Source organism: Tamandua tetradactyla, chromosome 23, assembly GCF_023851605.1.
Source record: "Tamandua tetradactyla isolate mTamTet1 chromosome 23, mTamTet1.pri, whole genome shotgun sequence".
NCBI classification, from domain to species: Eukaryota; Metazoa; Chordata; class Mammalia; order Pilosa; family Myrmecophagidae; genus Tamandua; species Tamandua tetradactyla.
This window is the reverse complement of record NC_135349.1, coordinates 17,269,116-17,285,998: the sequence shown is the minus strand read 5'-3', so window position 1 is coordinate 17,285,998 and position 16,883 is coordinate 17,269,116. Positions and strand designations below refer to the sequence as shown.

The 16,883-nt window shown below is 39.1% G+C and overlaps 2 protein-coding genes across 2 annotated transcripts in view; one reads left to right on the top strand and one right to left on the bottom strand.

Annotated features, from left to right (window-relative positions):
* Nucleotides 1-341: 341 nt before the first annotated feature.
* Nucleotides 342-6,496, bottom strand: SBDS (SBDS ribosome maturation factor). The gene is made up of 5 exons (XM_077141018.1): nucleotides 6,146-6,496; nucleotides 5,372-5,501; nucleotides 4,701-4,901; nucleotides 3,029-3,193; nucleotides 342-1,647 (listed from the first exon to the last, which is right to left on the bottom strand). The coding sequence occupies exons 1-5, from the start codon at nucleotides 6,271-6,273 to the stop codon at nucleotides 1,519-1,521; spliced, it is 753 nt and encodes a 250-aa protein (XP_076997133.1). The 5' UTR covers nucleotides 6,274-6,496; the 3' UTR covers nucleotides 342-1,518.
* Nucleotides 6,497-7,181: 685 nt separating this feature from the next.
* The window catches only part of LOC143667150 (S-adenosyl-L-methionine-dependent tRNA 4-demethylwyosine synthase TYW1), a 275,466-nt gene continuing 265,764 nt past the window's right edge, over nucleotides 7,182-16,883 (top strand). Inside the window, exons 1-3 of the mRNA XM_077141012.1 lie at nucleotides 7,182-7,394; nucleotides 8,250-8,380; nucleotides 9,102-9,239. Of these exons, the coding sequence (XP_076997127.1) occupies nucleotides 7,391-7,394; nucleotides 8,250-8,380; nucleotides 9,102-9,239 (273 nt within the window). The 5' untranslated portion in view covers nucleotides 7,182-7,390. The remainder of the gene's footprint in view (nucleotides 7,395-8,249; nucleotides 8,381-9,101; nucleotides 9,240-16,883) is intronic.

Below are 16,883 nucleotides of genomic sequence, written 5' to 3'. Positions count from 1 at the left end.
AAAAATGTCAGAACAGGCATCGCCCAAAGATCCCTATAGAATGGGAGAAGGATTAAAGGAGAAAGAAGAGGTATATATAACAGAGAAAACAGGATTTGACAAATGAGTATGGTTACTGAATTACTATATTAATATTCCTTCTAGCGTCCAGAGTTTTGAAACAGCTAAAAGGAAAAATCTGAGATGATGGAATGGTAGTCCATGACAAACTCTGGGATCTATTCTGTAACTACTTGTTGAAGTGTGCTTTGAAAATTACTGCTTTTTTTCTTTCTTAACTGTTTATATGTTATATTATACAATAAAAAAGCTTAAAAAATGAATGGGGCATTTCTGAGAACTTGTATTATTATTAATTTATTATTATTAATTTATTGCAGTAAATTCTATATGGTGTTAAATAATTTTGCATAAAGGAGAGTTTAAAGGACTTAAAACAGTGATATGTCAGTTAGAGTCCTTATGCTACCTGCCTTAAAACCAGTCAGGACCTGTTCAAGTCATGAACTATTCGTTTTCAGTTAAGATAAAAACTGCTGACCACAAAATACAACTGTATATTTATTTTGAGTGAAATAAGAATTTATCTTCTAGAATATATTTTTGAGGATAAATATATTTTTAAAAAATTGCATCTTGTTCATTTGAGTGTTCAAATGCTAAAAATAGTTAAATTCAATGATATCCCAACTATTAGCTGAGATTTATCAGATATTTATCTAACAGGCCCTGTTCTAAGCACTCTGCCTACTGCTGATTTATTTAATCCTAACAACTCTCCAGTCCTACTACAGACAAGACAGAAAAGAAAGGGAATTATTACGAAGCTTTCTAGAAATACAAGCCTTGTTGAACAAAAATAAGAGTGGTTTTATTGATTATATATAACTCTAGCTATTTTAATATATATTATAAATTTTAAGAATTAGAATAAGTGACTATTTTTACCAAGAATAATCTAAATCATAGTAGCATGTTCAATGAAAATTATTTAAGTCCTGGACAGTCATCATATATCTACTTTTCAATTAATTAGGAAGTCTTCATTCCAACTTTCTATTAGGCCACGATACAGTTAACCCTATACAAAAATTTCATTAAGCAGAAATACATTATGGTTTCTTTTCCAGCAAATGCTCCCTTCTTGTCACACAGACATATCCCTCAAATATTACTTATAGTAATGTGCAAATCTTGTTGACTTTATATATCCATAAGAGTTGCCTCAAATAACTTTCACCTTGGAAAGTTATAAAGGCATGAGACAGCAGCATAATGCCAGTGCGGATTGTGTATCTTGGATTTTTCATTTTAGCCTCTTAACACTCAATTTATAAGTAAAACAAAATTAATCCCAAATTATTATACTATGTAGGAAAGTCTTTTTATGTGCGTATTTAACCCAGAGATGGAAAATGTCAAATAGTTTGAACAATAGTTGGCAGGCCACAGAAAGCAAACAGTACCATGGGAAATGAAAACATTTCTGTGTTTTACAGCTGAAGAGACTGATGAATGTCATTCAAATTTCTCATCTCCTTCTTCCACATCTTTCAAATTGAGTACTTCCAATGAACCTTTGCCTTTTGTTTCCTTTTTAATTAGCTCATCAATTTCTCTGAAGCAGCCTGGATCAATCAGACATACCTGAAACATTTAACATAGTTATTCACCACATGAAGATGATCAATACACTGGAATTAACACAGTTTATTCCATTAACTTCCTGTAAGACAAATACATAATACTTCAAAATGCCTGCACTTCTACAATACTATGCCTCTGTCCAAGCAGGCCCCTACTGTGGGAAAATGGCCGAAGGTCAGAATGTTTCCATGATACAGATAACGGTGCGGACCTTGGAATATCAGGTCCTGCCGGGGCGGGACACTGTCCTGAAGAGCACATTGATTGTTTGCAGAAGGAAACAATCTGAATTTTGTACGGCATGCCTGAGATTAATGCTGATGTGGTAGTTTGGGCGACAATTACCAACAATCTTGAAAGATACTTTCTGTTTTGAAGATTCTCAATAAATACGATGAGGAACTCGGGGTTGAGGCTCTTGTCCTTTGAGACACAAGTCCCCTACTCTCATCTTAAAAGATTCTTCTGTGTGAGTGTCTTTATTTTTCAGATTTGTGGTGCCTTCCTTGGTTCCTCGTGCTGAGCTGGTCTCAGCACCTATAACAAGGCATTATCCTCTACGGAAAGACCTAAACAGATTCTTCCCCTGTAAATTGAGGGGACTGGACTAGAAGAGTCTGGTCTTTTTTTGTACCAAAATTTAGTACTTTTTTTTTTTTTGGGTGCAGGGTCCAGGAATCAAACCTGGGTTTCCTGCATGGAAGGCGAGCATTCTACACTGAACCACCTGTGCACCCTTAGTACTTCATTTTATAATTGAAGAAATTCCCGCTCTCTATCCACATTTGAAGGATAAAGAGAGGCTGAAGGTTTCTTTAGAAATCATCTGTAAAAATTTTGAAAAGATTTTAATTTTACAACTTTGAAGGTGTGTCAGATGTGTTTTTCACACCCAGAGTGCATACTCAGCGACACTCAACAGTCTTCTTCAGTCATTTATTTGCTGAAGAAGCTGCAAAGTCCTGAAGATATGAATTCTCAGTATCTGAAGCTGTGGGGTCAAGACCCACAGAGGCAGTGCTTTTGCTCCTTCTTTAAAATGTTCTGTGGTAAAATAGGCTGGTTAACTTTTAGTCTTATTTCTATTTACCCCATGACAGAAGACTACCTGTAAACTACATCTTTTCCTCTAAAATGAACACAACCAGCATAATTTTAACGCAAATAATTTAAATAAACAAAATAACAACAGAAATCACAAATGTGCTTAATTATAATTTAGTTCCATTTAGATACTGCTATTTTAACTTAATCCTAGGAAAGATGTTTCTGGAAATATCTTTACTTATTGTTCATATCCACTAAATGTTTGTTACACTTATGGCTAGATAACCTATTTTAGTAGCATAAAGGTAAAGAAATAAGAATGATTTAGTCTTACAATTTCTAACTGTTGACCGTAGTCTTCACTTTCTATAACCTTGATCAATGGTTTGAGCTTTTCTTTCAGCTTCTTTCCTTCATTCAATGGAAGAATGAACCGAAGTCTCATGTGAGCACGTTCTATCTTCATTTTCTCTTTTAACTGTTTTATCACTTCCAAAGCCTAGCAAGACAAAATTGAAAAGATCTGCAATTTCTTTACTTATTATGCCATGTTATTTCTTAAGGCATTCAAAACAAAGTAGTTTACACCTAGTTGGATTAGACAGTGGTTTCTTAGCTATGACACAAGCAATCAAAATTATCTATTAAAATAGATAAATTGGACTTCATTAAAATTAAAAACTTTTTGGGTGGTTCAGTGGCAGAATGCTCTCTTTTCATGCGGGAGACCTGGGTTTGATTCCCAGACCATGCACCCCCCCTCCAAAAAAAAAAATAAAAACTTTTGTGCTTCAAAACACACTATTGAGAAAATGAAAAGACAATGCAGAGAATGGGAGAAAATATTTACAAATAATCTATCTGATAAGTGGCCACTATCCAGAAATAGGGGCTCCTACAATAAAAAAATGGCACAGGGGCAGGCCATCATCGCTCAGCAGGCAGAATTCTCACCTGCCATGCCAGAGACCTGGGTTCGTTTCCCAGTGCCCGTCCATGCAGGAAAAAAAAAAAAAGGCACAGGACATGAACAGGCATTTCTTGAAAGAAGATATACTAATGATGAATAAGCACATGGAGATGCTCAGTGTTCAACAGCATTAGCCATTAGGGAAATGCAAATCAAAACTACAATGAGATACCACATCAAACCCACCAGGATGGCTATAATAAAAAACTGGGTAAGAATATGGAGAAATTGGAACTCATACATGGCTGGAAGGCAAAATAGTGCAGTCATTTGGAAAACAGTCTGACAGTTCTCTGACAAGTTAAACATACGCACAGACCCAGCAATTCCAGTCCTAGGTATATCCAGAGAAATGAAAACCTATGTCTACATGAAAATTTGTACACAAGTTTGATAGCAGCATTATTCATAATGGCTAGAAAGTGGAAATGACCCAAATGCCCAACAATTGATGAATGGATAAACAAAATCTGGTATACTCATAAAAAGGAATTAAGTACTGATACATACTACAACATGGATGAACCTTGAAAAGACTATGCTAGGTGAAGGAAGCCAGACACAACTGGCTACATATTGTATGATTCCATTTCATGAAATGTCCAGAATAAAAAAACCCTCAAAACAGAAGATTAATGGTTACTCAGTGCTGGGGTAGGGATGGAGAAGGTGTGAGGAAAAGCGGAGAGACTGCTAATGTGTACAGGGTTTCTTTTTGGGGTGATGTAAATGTTCTGAAATTATATATTGCTGATGGTTGTACAACTCTGTGAATATCCTAAAATCCACTGAACTTACACTTTAAAAGGGTGACTCTTATGTTTTTGAATTATATGAAATGCAAAAAAAAGGAGTTTGAATGAAGCTTTAAAGATACATGTTTTATCCCTAAAGATTTGATTTGAATAGGAATATGACAGTCCTTTGTATATCTGTGTTTCTTTAAAAAAAATTACAATATATTCTCTCTCTCTAACAATTTCTTCAAGGAAAACATTTCCTTGGATAACTTTTGATGGCATTAAAAACCACTCACCTGCTGTTTTGTACTTTTGTTGGTTTTGACCGAATAGTGGATGTCCTTCATGGCTCTCTCAATAAGAATAACAGTGTATGGTCTCTTTGTTTCAGGATTCACACATTTGTCTGCTACAATTGTTGCAATGTCTCTAAACATCTGCTCCAGCTGCGTGTGCCGTTCTTTATCTGATACTTGAACCTCTCCTTTAGTCAAAATCTAAAAAAAGCCAACAAATTTAAGAAAGCCAAAGTCTCTATTACACATTATTTGTTAACCAACCACAAGAATTAGTAACTGGGGGGAAAATTAAATTTCACTTTTTCAAGCTACTGATATGTAGGTAATGATTTTAGCTTTGCCTAAAAGAATAATTGGCTTATCATGTGTTCCAAAATCTCATTTATTTAGAATAGTGTGGGGAACCCGGAAGAGACGATCTTTGCAAAGGACCTAAGTGATGAAATACTTAAGAAATTTTATTTTCAGACATAGTACATTTTAAAAATATAAAAATGGACAACATGAGGTGATTCAGTAGAAACTTTAATTTCTGATGCTTTGAAAGGAAATACCTATGCCCTGAGTTATCAAAGCTACAGTAGTGTAGCTCATGTTAATGTGTGTTTGCGTGAAAAAGATACTTTAAAGGTTACACATTCACTATACACGGATAAAGGAGAACCTACCTGCTTACAGATTTCAGTTTGGTCATCTGTTCCAAATGCACTGATGAGATCTTCCTTCTTTGCAACCTGACCTTTAGAAACATTTACAAATACTGAGTGGGTCTGCAGAACTTCGTCAAGGTCTTTTTCCCTTGTGAGGGTAGAAGAGAAAGTCCTAAGTGAATATACTTGAAACTTGGGAATTCGTATTTAAATTCAAGACGGCAACGATATAAACAGCATGAAACAACAACACTCCTAAGTGACCTCTGGTGCTGAGAAAACAATTTCAGAACTCGGAACCATATTTGTATTCGCATTTACTCATCCGAGAAAAATGTCCTATGAAACGGGGTGGGGCGAGGGAAGGGGAGGTGCGGCTGCTGTCACGGAATACCGAGCCCTAGGTGGCAGTACTGAAGACATTCCGCACTTTGGGGGAAACTCCTGGGTGTGCGACAATACAGGTACTCTATGCAAGTATCAGCATTTGAAATACTAGGTTTCTCCTTTTGTCATCATTCTAACAAAAGGACGATAATTATAGAATTTCCTGGTTGTAGGTCTTATGACACCACGACCTCCCCCCGCTCCCCCCCCCCAAATAAAACGAAACCCAAACCCCAAACCAACCAAACAAAAAAAGGACCCCTTGGTTTAGGTGCCAAGCTCGGGGAGAACTGTAACTGCTCACGGCAGGACTAAGTTTTGCATTTCCTTTCCTGACAAGACCACCTTGTCCACCTTGGCCTATTCACTCGACCTGACCAGGCCCGGAGGAAAAGGGTCACTCACACGCCGCTCCGCCATCCGACGACCTTGTTTTTATAGCAGGCGATTTCGAAGCGCTTTCCGGCGCGCTTCATGCGAACCACCGCCACATTGGTTAGCCGGATCTGGTTGGTGGGGGTGAAGATTGACATGGCGGCTGCTCACAGACCTCGGCTGCAGCGAGCCTGAGCAGACCCGCGCCGCCCGGCCTGAGGGCCACCGGCGCTGCGAAGTAACGAGCGGGCGGGGCGCGGCGTAATAACGACCGCACGGGCGCGCCACCCCTATTGACTCAGGCGGGGCGACAGGCACAACGCACCCAGCTGATTTACGGCGCAAGCGTCTGACAGTAGAGTTAAGAGGGCGAGAAAAAAGAGCAACAATGCCTACGCTCTGTGGATTTTACGACATCTTTTCCGTGCCGAAAAGAGAGGCGCTCTTCCTTGACGTGTTTACTCTCGCCAAAGAGCCAAAGGGCTCCGCCGGGCTGGTTGCGCCAATGTTTAGCGGCGGGGTGGAAACCGAGCGCCGGCGCCGCATAGTTCCGCGGAACTCAGGCGCTTCACCTACTGTAATCTTTCATTTCGGAAAAATTATAACATAAAAAAATGTAACGAACTTCTATATATCCATCACCTCGCGTCAGCAGTTAGGAACATTCTGCTATTCTCCTTTTGTTCACCTTCTCTCATTTTTGGAGTGCTTCCAAATGATCAAATGGTTTCAGCCATAAATGCTTCAAGACACACCCAACAAAATTAACCTTAATTCCTTAACATCATTTAATAGCCAGACTGTTATCAAATTCCCCCTAAATAATGTCTTTTAAAATCAGCTTGCTGTAATTGGGATCCAGACAGGCCCACGCATTGCATTTGGTCGATGACTCCCTTAAGTCTCTTTAAGTTCCTCTCCCTCCCTCTTTCCCCCTTGCCAGTCGTTTCTGCAAGACCCCAGTCCCCATCCTTTCAACAGCACGGCGGCCTCGGGTTCGGGTCCTCCGGGCGCTCGCACCCGCCCGGAGCTCGGCGGGGTGATTCCCTCCGAGTCCGCCCCTTCCCCTCTGAGCCAATCAGGTGGAGGCCGCCGGCAATCCGGCTTCCTTGCCGGCGAGTGGCATGGCTGCCCCCAGCTCCTCGGGTTTGCGCTCGTGCAGCTAATGCTGTGAGGTAGCGAACATTAGCTACCCCATACCGGGGCTGGCCCCAGGCTCTCCAGGTCCAAGGTCCTAGTCTCCGGTCAGGCCGCAGGGCCCGGGATCGGCGGAGCATGGGTAAGGGTCCCTCCGGGCCAGGGTGGTGGGGTGCGAGGAAAGGAGACCGTTTGTCGGAGACGCTTTCCCGGACGAGTGTCGTCTTTCACTTGGCAGCTCGGGACAGCCGCCGCTGAGGAGAGGGCCGGCGGATCCCTGCTTTTGACCTGGCATTTGTTTTTTAGGGCTAGTGAATGTGTTTAGAAGGAAACTAGGCATCTAACCCAAAATAAAAGGCAGGAAAAGCCCCCCCATGCCCCCCCCCCCCTCGTTTGCCCACGTGTGCTGGGACGTTCGCTTCTTTCCAGAGGGGAGCAGCACTTGTAAAGCTTCCATTTCAGGCTTCGCCTTTTGAAATTGCCTCCAGATTCGAGGTCAGGTCCTTGGGTATCTCCCTTCCAAAAGTGGGCGTGAGATCAGCTACTTCACAAGTTACGTCTTAAAAATAAAACTAGGAAAAAGGGAGTAATTTTACTCTTCCTTTAAGCTTTTCTGAAGTTCCAAGCATAACAGGGAAATTAACTCATAATTCCACATCAGGTGTTTTCATTTTAAGTTCTCTTCTCGCTTCCAAACGCTTCTTTCTGTCAAATGAAGGTACAAGTTTGTACTCTGCTTTTTGTTCAGTTATCGTTATCCTTTTATCATGTCGCTATGTCGTGTATTATTTTTATTAGACTTGACTTTCTGTAGGTTTCTTGGCCAGATTGATGAGCACGAAGGTTGGTTTTCTTTTTTTATTTGGAAAATAGGGCTGGACATCATTGTGTATGTACCTTTTAACAAAATTATATGTGTCACTTATTTTAAAATAGCAGTGACCATCTTTATATGAAGCTTTAACAAAATATTATGTATTTTTCATTTTAAATTTAGATTCTTCTTTGAATACATGGGACTTCTCCTCACCTTTAATATCATTATGGATAAACAGGTTTTACATATATGTGGGTTTTGCCTTTGGCATTAGCCTTTGGATTTGTGTCCAGATTGTCATTAGGAAGCAGGTAAGTGGAGTTATTAATTGAGAATTTAGAGTACAGATTTTTCAGAAAAATGCAGAAAAGCTAAAAGCAACTTTTTTTTTCTGTTAGAGAAGTTGTAAGTTTACAGAAAAGTCATGCATAAAATACAGAGTTCCCATATACCACCTACCTTGCATTAGTGTGGTGTGTTTGTTACAATCCGTGAAAGAACGTTTTTATAATGCACTATTAAGTGTAGTTCATTATTTACAATTTTAATGCTTTAAAATTTACTGTTACTAGAGGCTAGGTTAGTATGGACTAGATTATTTTTACTTTTTCTTTGATGAGTTGTAGATGTTTTATTCTGAATATAAGAGATTTTGTATTGAAAAATTCAACTTTTGTTTAAAAAAAACAAAGGCAGAAACAAACCCCAAACTGTTTTGTACCTTTTAGAAGTAGCAGCAGTCCTTTCTTTCCTATCCATTAGTTAAGGATAGGAAGATAAATTCCTATGGTTATTCCACTCTAATGCATTATGGATGAAAATATGTATAGTTTAGTTTTACCCTTCCAGGAATGGGATTCTTTATAATCTTAGGACCTAGTTTTATATATAAGGGTTTAATATTTGAGGAATACAACCAGAAAAATTAAGGGAAAAATGAACATAGTCAGTATCTATGCTAATTCTCATTTCTATCCAAGTTGGGGCAACGTTAGAATTGATGGAGAATGTGTGCGATCATTTATTTTCAAGGACAAGAACCCGCAGGAGAAATCTGTTCCAAAAACAACTCATGATTTAGTGACCAATGGTTTTATATCTCTTGAGAAGAAAGAAGTCTTTGTACGTGGAGTGAAGATTTTCTATGGTTCTCAGACTGGTACAGCAAAGGTAAGAAGAGCTTTAGATTATATTTTACCTTGGGTTTCCTGACCTTTAATTTAAAAAATCTTCAAACCGTATCTTTTTGCAGAGAACTAAATTGATCTTATAACCTTCTTTTTTCCCCCCGTTTTTCCTTTCTGGTATGGTGAATGGGTTTCCTCCCTTGTGTCCAATTCTAGCTCATGGGTCGATGTCCACTGGCTACTGTCGTGAGCGGTCAGTTCTGAAGCTTCCTTCTGCCTCTGCAGGATAGAGAAAGTTCCAAGTCCATTACGAATGTCTGTGCTTGCAGGATTAGGGAGTGATGAAAAGAGAGTGGTGGCACTGATGTCCAAATGGCCCTGGCTTTTGCAGTTTCAACATCTATTTAATGTTAAGTTTCTAATAGGGTTAAAAGTGTTAAAAGTTAGTCGTTAAATACTATTTAAAGTGGATGTATGCTGCAGGTGTCTAGCTGAAAGAGGCTTTTCATTCTCTAATTGTGTCTCAAGGGTTACTGCTTCTTTGTTACAAAGGTAACAGCTTATTTAGTGCTTTCTAGGAAAAGATTCTAAGTAAGGCTAACATGAAAATGAATTTTAAAAAGCCAAGATCCGTTATTTTTGTATACTACGACCATTTAAGAAGAGGTTTCACTGCCCTCTTGTGGATTTTTTATAGAATAATATATATATTTTTGGATTTGCTGTATTAGTGTACAGTTACTTTGCTTCACATCATAGTTGAAGGTCATTTATTTAATAAGTTCAGCCATAAGCAACCAGAAAGTGAGCCAAAAAACTGCCGGAGCAGCCAAAACAAAGTCCTTTTATGCTATTCATAAGAGACATCATTTAGAGTGTCTTTACTCTTGTTTTAAAATAAAAAACAAAAACCCAAATTACTACTTGCTGATGATAAAAGCAGAAGTAGAAAGATATTTAATGAAAAGTACTCTCTAGAGAAACCCTTTTAACTGATTCCTCTGAGGATTTCTTTAATGATGTAATCTTACATAGCATTTCTAGACGTATGAACTTTAGACTATAGTGATTAACTCCCTATATTAATTACTTAATACAAACATTCCTCATATCTCAAAGGCTTAATATTATTGTTGCTTGCTTAGTAGTTGATATCGGTTAAATGGCTTTTCCCCATCTTAAAGCTGTGCTACCTGAGGTTTTCTTTATTCTGCCTCCACATTTGCTTGATTCATATCTGGCTGGGTGTACAAGGCTAGGTTAATTTTCCTCACCTTGAAGGTGCCGCTCCTTTGTCTTTTAACAGTAGTACTGTTCACGAAGGCTGTTGCTGGTCTCCTTATTCTTTTGTTGATGAATTGATTTGTGTGTGTTTGCGTGTTTCTGGGAGCTTTTAGAATCCTTTTTTCTCCTTGGTGTGTGGCTATTTTATGAGAAGTTGTCTAGTTTGGATTTTACTGCAGCCATTGTACCAGACTCTTGTATTATACTTGGACTCTTATCTTTTGAAAATTTATGTGAATTAATTCTAATATTTCTTGGTTAATTTTTTCCTTTCCATTTTCTGTGTTCTTTCTTGCTGGGATTCCTGTTAGTTGGATCTTGAACCTTTTGGATGGTCTTCTGTGTCTCATATCTTTTCTCTTACATGTTTTTGTTACGTTTTCTGTTTTATTCTGGGTTATTAGATTTCAATTCGAAGCATTTTTTTTTTAAATGTTTCACTTCAGCTTTCTTGTTTTTAATTGCAAAAAGATATTTTTCATTCTATAACATCTTGTTCATAATTTATGAATTCATCTTCTGGAATTCCTTTTTCTGTTCCCTGATTGATCTGCTCTCTCAGTTTTTCTGCTGCTGGTATTTCTTTTCCCTGTTGCTGGTTCTCATCATGTTCTTGATTTTCTCTTCATGTTTAGGGCAAGATGATGGAGTAGCTAGAGTGAGTTTTCTCTGTCACCATGTGGGTAGCTTTGTTTTCTCTAACTGTAAATTTTCACTGGTGTCCTGTGCTGGGTGGAATGGGGCATGCCATGTAATCCCTTGGGTTCATGTCCCCCTCCAACTCCAATCTTCTACTCTATTTTATAGTAAAACTCTTTGAAAGGGTTATTACTTGCTTTCTCTAAATCTCTACTCCTGTTTTTCTTGGACCACTCCAGTTAGGCTTACATGTGTACACATGCTCCTAGTGACATCCATGTTGCTAGTTAATTCTCAGTCCTCATCTTACTTGACTTCTTAGCTGTATGACCACTCCTTTCTTCTTTTTTTTTTCTTATGGGCAGACACCGGGAATCGAACCCAAGTCTCTGGCATGACAGGCAAGAACTCTGCCTGCTGAGCCATCGTGGCCTGCCCCACTCCTTCTTGAAATACTTTCTTCATTTAATTTTCATATCACTATCCATGTGGTTTACCTACTTTACTGAGGCCAGTCCTTCCCACTGTCTTCTGCTGGTTTATCATTATCTTTATCTCAGGGCATGATTCTTGGACATTGTCTTTGTCTTTTTAAAGCTGGGTACCTAGAAGTTTAAATTGTTTATTGGTCATGAGGTGGCAAACTGTTGCTATAAATGGTCCGAGAGTACATATTTTAGGTTTTGCGGTCTCTGTTGCAACTATGCAGCTCTGCTGATGTAGCATGAAAGCAGCCATAGACATTATGGAAATGAACATGGCTCTTGTGTATGGCTGTGTTCTAATAAAACTTTATTTATAAAAACAAGTAGAGAACTTTCAGGAAGGTGGCAGAACAGAATAGGCTGAGCTCACCCCTAACACCAGGAAAGAACTAGAGAATGATAGAAAAATGACTGGGATAGCAGTACCAGGGTGTGAGTGACCTGAGAGGGCCTTCTACACTATATAGAGAGAGGTCCTGGATGAAAAAGTTTAGGAATCGGGATGCAGAGAATAAGGAGACTGGGCTCCATCTGGACTCCACTGGAGATGAGAGACTGTGCCCAGGAAATTGCCTGCCCCTGCAACTAGCTTGGGATATCAGCCCCTTCAATTCCACAGCCTGGAGTTCCCTTAGGGAATCTGGAAGTGAGTAAACTTGCTTTCCCTGCTTATAGAGACCTTCCCACTAGTGCACAGAGCCTTCTGCTCCCCTTTCCGTATGGAGGTCCACAGTCTTCAGGAGTGCATGGACAGGGAGGCGGGGACAAGGAAGCAAGCCTCTCCACACACTGTGTCTCACTGTTCGCCTTGGTGCCCATGTGTGTTGCCCCCCATATCCCATGCCCCCTTGCACTTTATACCCTGCCCTGTACCCCACCCCCCATACACCCGCCCTCTTGCCCCATGCCTCAAAACCCATGTTTCCCTCACACTGTCTCCCATGCCACACCCTGTGCCACACCTCATGCCCCTGCTCCCCACACCACACACCCCCATGCTCTGCCACCACACTACACCCCATGCTCTGTGCCATGTCTTGTCAGCAGGCATTTCTACCTTGGCTATGGACAGGGGCAGCCGACATACTCAGTTCCATGGCCCAGTGTCATTCCAAGTGGGAGCCTGGGGCCATAAGTCCCATTGGGCCCACAAGCAGAATCTCCTTTGAGGTGCACACTACCCAGCCCCCAGCTCCAGGCTTGGCAGCTTTCAGTGCACCCCGGGACCAGCAGACCTGACTGGAATTGCACTGGGTCTCCACCCAGCTCACCTGGCTGCCATACAGTTAGGGTGAAGTGGGCCTGAGAGGAGGAGGAGGCCCAAGAGCGCCATCTGCTGGGAAGAAATGGAAAGCGCAGTCTGGCAGACTGCCTATCTGTCTAGCTTCAAACAGATCCCCAAGTAGAATTGTATCCCTTGCTTGAGGTCTGGGCCTTGGTTTGGTGGGGAATTACTGACGAACCAAGTGCAGAAGGAGACCTTCAGTGCAAACCCAAACAAATACAAAACCTTAGACAACTGAGGGAAATCAACTTTCAAAATAACTCTATAAAGATAATCAAATGCCTCAAAGCCAACAGAAAATCACAAACAATACATATGTAGATTCAGGCCAATATCGCCCAGCCAAATGACCAAATTTAAACACTGGAGGAGATACAGACTTTAGAACACCTAATCAAAAATGTTCATATGATTCTCCTAAATAAATTCAGTGGGTTGACTAATGACATAAAGAATATCAAGAAGACATTAGAAGACCATAAAGAAGACTTTGAAAGAATAAGTAGAATAATAGCAGTTATCAGAGAGATAAAAGATACTGTAGACCAAATTAAAAATGTATTAGAGATACACAACAGCAGATTTGAGAAGCAGAAGAAAGAATAAGTGAACTAGAAGACAGGACAATTGAATTTGAATGCACAAAAGAACAAATGGCAAAAACCAACCAACCAAACAAACAAACAAAAAAAACCCAGAAAAAAATTGAATTGGGTCTCCGGGAAATGATGGACAACATAATGTGCACAAATATAAGAACCATCAGTATCCCAGAAAGAGAAGAGAAGAGTAAAGAGCTAGGAAGATTAGATGAGGGGATAATGGGGAAAAACTTCCCAATCCTTATAAAAGACATAAATATACAAATCAAAGAAGCCCGGTGAACTCCAAATAGGCCTACCCCAAGACACATTCTAATTAGTCTGTCAAATGTTGACGAGAAGCAGAGAGAAAACTTTCCCTACAAGGGAAACCACATAAGACTGAATTTGGACTACTCAACAGGCACCATGGAGGTGAGAGGGCAATGGTATGATATTTAGGATCCTGAAAGAGAAAGACTTCTAGCCAAGAAGACTTCTGGCCTTCAAAAATGAGGGGGAGATTAAAATTTTCATAGACAGACAAAGGCTGAGAGAATTTGACAACAAGAGATCGGCCCTACAAGAAGTACTAAAGGGAGTTCTGTTGGCTGAAAAAAAAGACAGGAGACGGAAATCTGGAGTAGAGCACAGAATTGAATAGTGATAGAAGGGTGACTTAAGGATGAAAAGAGAAAGAGGAAAGGATAAATAGATCTGACAAATAAAAACCAAAGAATAAGATGGTAGATTCAAGAAATGCCTTTACAATAATAGTTTTGAATGTTAAAGGACTAAACTCACCAATTAAAAAATACAGATTAGATTAAAAAATATGATCCATCAATATGCTACTTACAAGAGACTCATCTTAGAGCTAAGGATACAAATAGATTGAAGGTGAAAGGATGGAAAAAGATGCTCTGTGCAAGCTTTAATCAAAAGAAAGCAGGAGTAGCTATACTATCAGACAAAATAGACTTTAAATGTAAAGACATCATAAGAGACAAGAAAGGACACTACCTAGTAATAATAGGGACAGTTCACCAAGAAGAAATAATCATAAATATTTATTCCCCCAACAGAGGAGCTCTAATGTATGTAAGGCAAACATTGGCAAAATTGAAGGGAGTAACAGACATTTCAACAATACTGGTGGAAGACTTCAATACACCACTCTCCTCTATAGATAGCACAACCAGACAGAGGATTAACAAATAAACAGAGAGCTTAAATAATTTGACAAATGAATTAGACCTAAGAGAACTTAAATAATTTGATAAATGAATTAGACCTAACAGACATATATAGATTGTTACAACCTGAAACCCAGGATATAAATTCTTCTGTAATGCTTATGGAAAGTTCCCCAGAATAGATCACATACATGCTGGGGCACAAAACAGGTCTTTATAAATTTAAAAAGATTTAGATTATTGAAAGCACTTTCTTTGATCACAACGGAATGAAGCTGGAAATCAATAACCACCAAAAAACCAGAATTTTCACAGATCTATGGAAATTAAATAATGCACCCTTAAACAATCAGTGGGTCAAAGAAGAAATTGCTAGCGAAATCAATAAATATCTGGAGATGAATGAAAATGGGAATACAACACATCAGAACTGTGGCAAAGGTTGTGCTGAGAGGGATATTTATTTCCCTAAATACCTATATTAAAAAAGAAGAAAGAGCAAAAATTGAGGACTTAATTGCTCACCTGGAGGAACTAGAGAAAAAAACAGCAAACCAACCCCAAAGCAAAGAGAAGAAGAGAAATAACTAAGATTAAAGCAGAAATAAATGAATTGGAGAACAAAACAATGGAAAGAATCAGTAAGGGCAAGTGTTGATTCTTTGAGAAAATCAAGAAAATTGGTGGACCCCTAGCTAGGAAATAAGGAAAAAAAAAAAGAGAGAGGATGCAAATAAAATCAGAAACGAGAGAGAGGTCATTACCACGCACCGTGAAGAAATTAAAAAAAAAATCGTAAGGTGATACTATGAACAACTACTCACCAACAAACTAGACAAGTTAAATGAAATGGACAAATTCTTAACACACGAACAAACTACACTGACTCTGGAAGAAAATGATCTCAAACCAATCACAAGTAAAGAGAGTCAATCAGTCATCAGAATCTTCCTACAAAGAAGATTCCTTCCTACAAAGAAAAACCCAGGGCCAGATGACTTCACAGGGGAATTTTATCAGACATACCAAAAAGAACTAACAACAGACCTGCTCAAACTCTTCCAAAAAATTAAGGAAAAAGGAACACTCCCTAACTCATTTTATGAAGTTAGCATCACTCTAATACCAAAACTGGGTAAAGATGCTATAATAAAGAAAAACTACAGGTCAATCTACCTAATGAATATAGATGTAAAAATTTTCTACAAAATACTAGCAAATTGAATCCAATGACATATTAAAAAAATTATACATCATGACCAAGTGGGGTTTATGCTAGAAATGCAAGGGTGGTTCCATATAAGAAAATCAATCAATGTAATATAGCATATTAACAAATCAAAAGGGAAAAATCCCATTTTTATCTTGATGCTGGAAAAGCATTTAACAAAATTCGGCTTTCTTTTCTGGTAATAACACTTCAAAAGGTAGGAATCAAAGGAAACTTCCTCAATATGATAAAGGGCATATGTAAAAAACCCATAGCTGGCATCATGCTCAATGGGGAGAGACTGAAAGCCTTCCTTCCTGAGATTGGGAATGAGACAAGGATGCCCTCTGGCACCACTGTTATTCAGCATTGTACTAGAAGTCCTAGCTAGAGCAATCAGGTAGGAAAAAGAAAAACATCCAAATCGGAAAGGAAGAAGTAAAACTTTTACTATTTGTAGATGATATGATACGATACTTGGAAAATCTTGAGAAATTTATGACAAAACTACTTGAGCTAATGAATAAAGAGGTAGTGTTCTAGATTGCTAGCTGCTGGAATGAATGCCAGAAATGGAACAACTTTTAAAACGGGGAGTTTATTAAGTTGCAAGTTTACAGTTTTATGTCCATGAAAATGTCTTAATTAAAGCAAGTCTATAGAAATGTCCAATGTAAGGCATCCAGGAAAAGATACTTTGGTTCAAGAAGGCCAATAAAGTTCAGGGTTTCTGTCTTAACTGGAAAGGCACATGGTGAACATAGCGACATGTGCTAGCTTTCTCTCCAGGCTTCTTGTTTCATGAAACTCCCCCAGGGGTGTTTTCCTTCTTCATCTCCAAAGGTCACTGGCTGCATGGGCTCTATAGCTTTTTCCAAAATGGTTCCCTCTTAACGGGCTCCAGCAGGCAGCCCCACCTTGAATGGGTGGAGACACATCTCCATGGAAACCATCTAATTAAAAGTTATCACCCACAATTGGGTGGGTCACATCTTCACGGATAATCA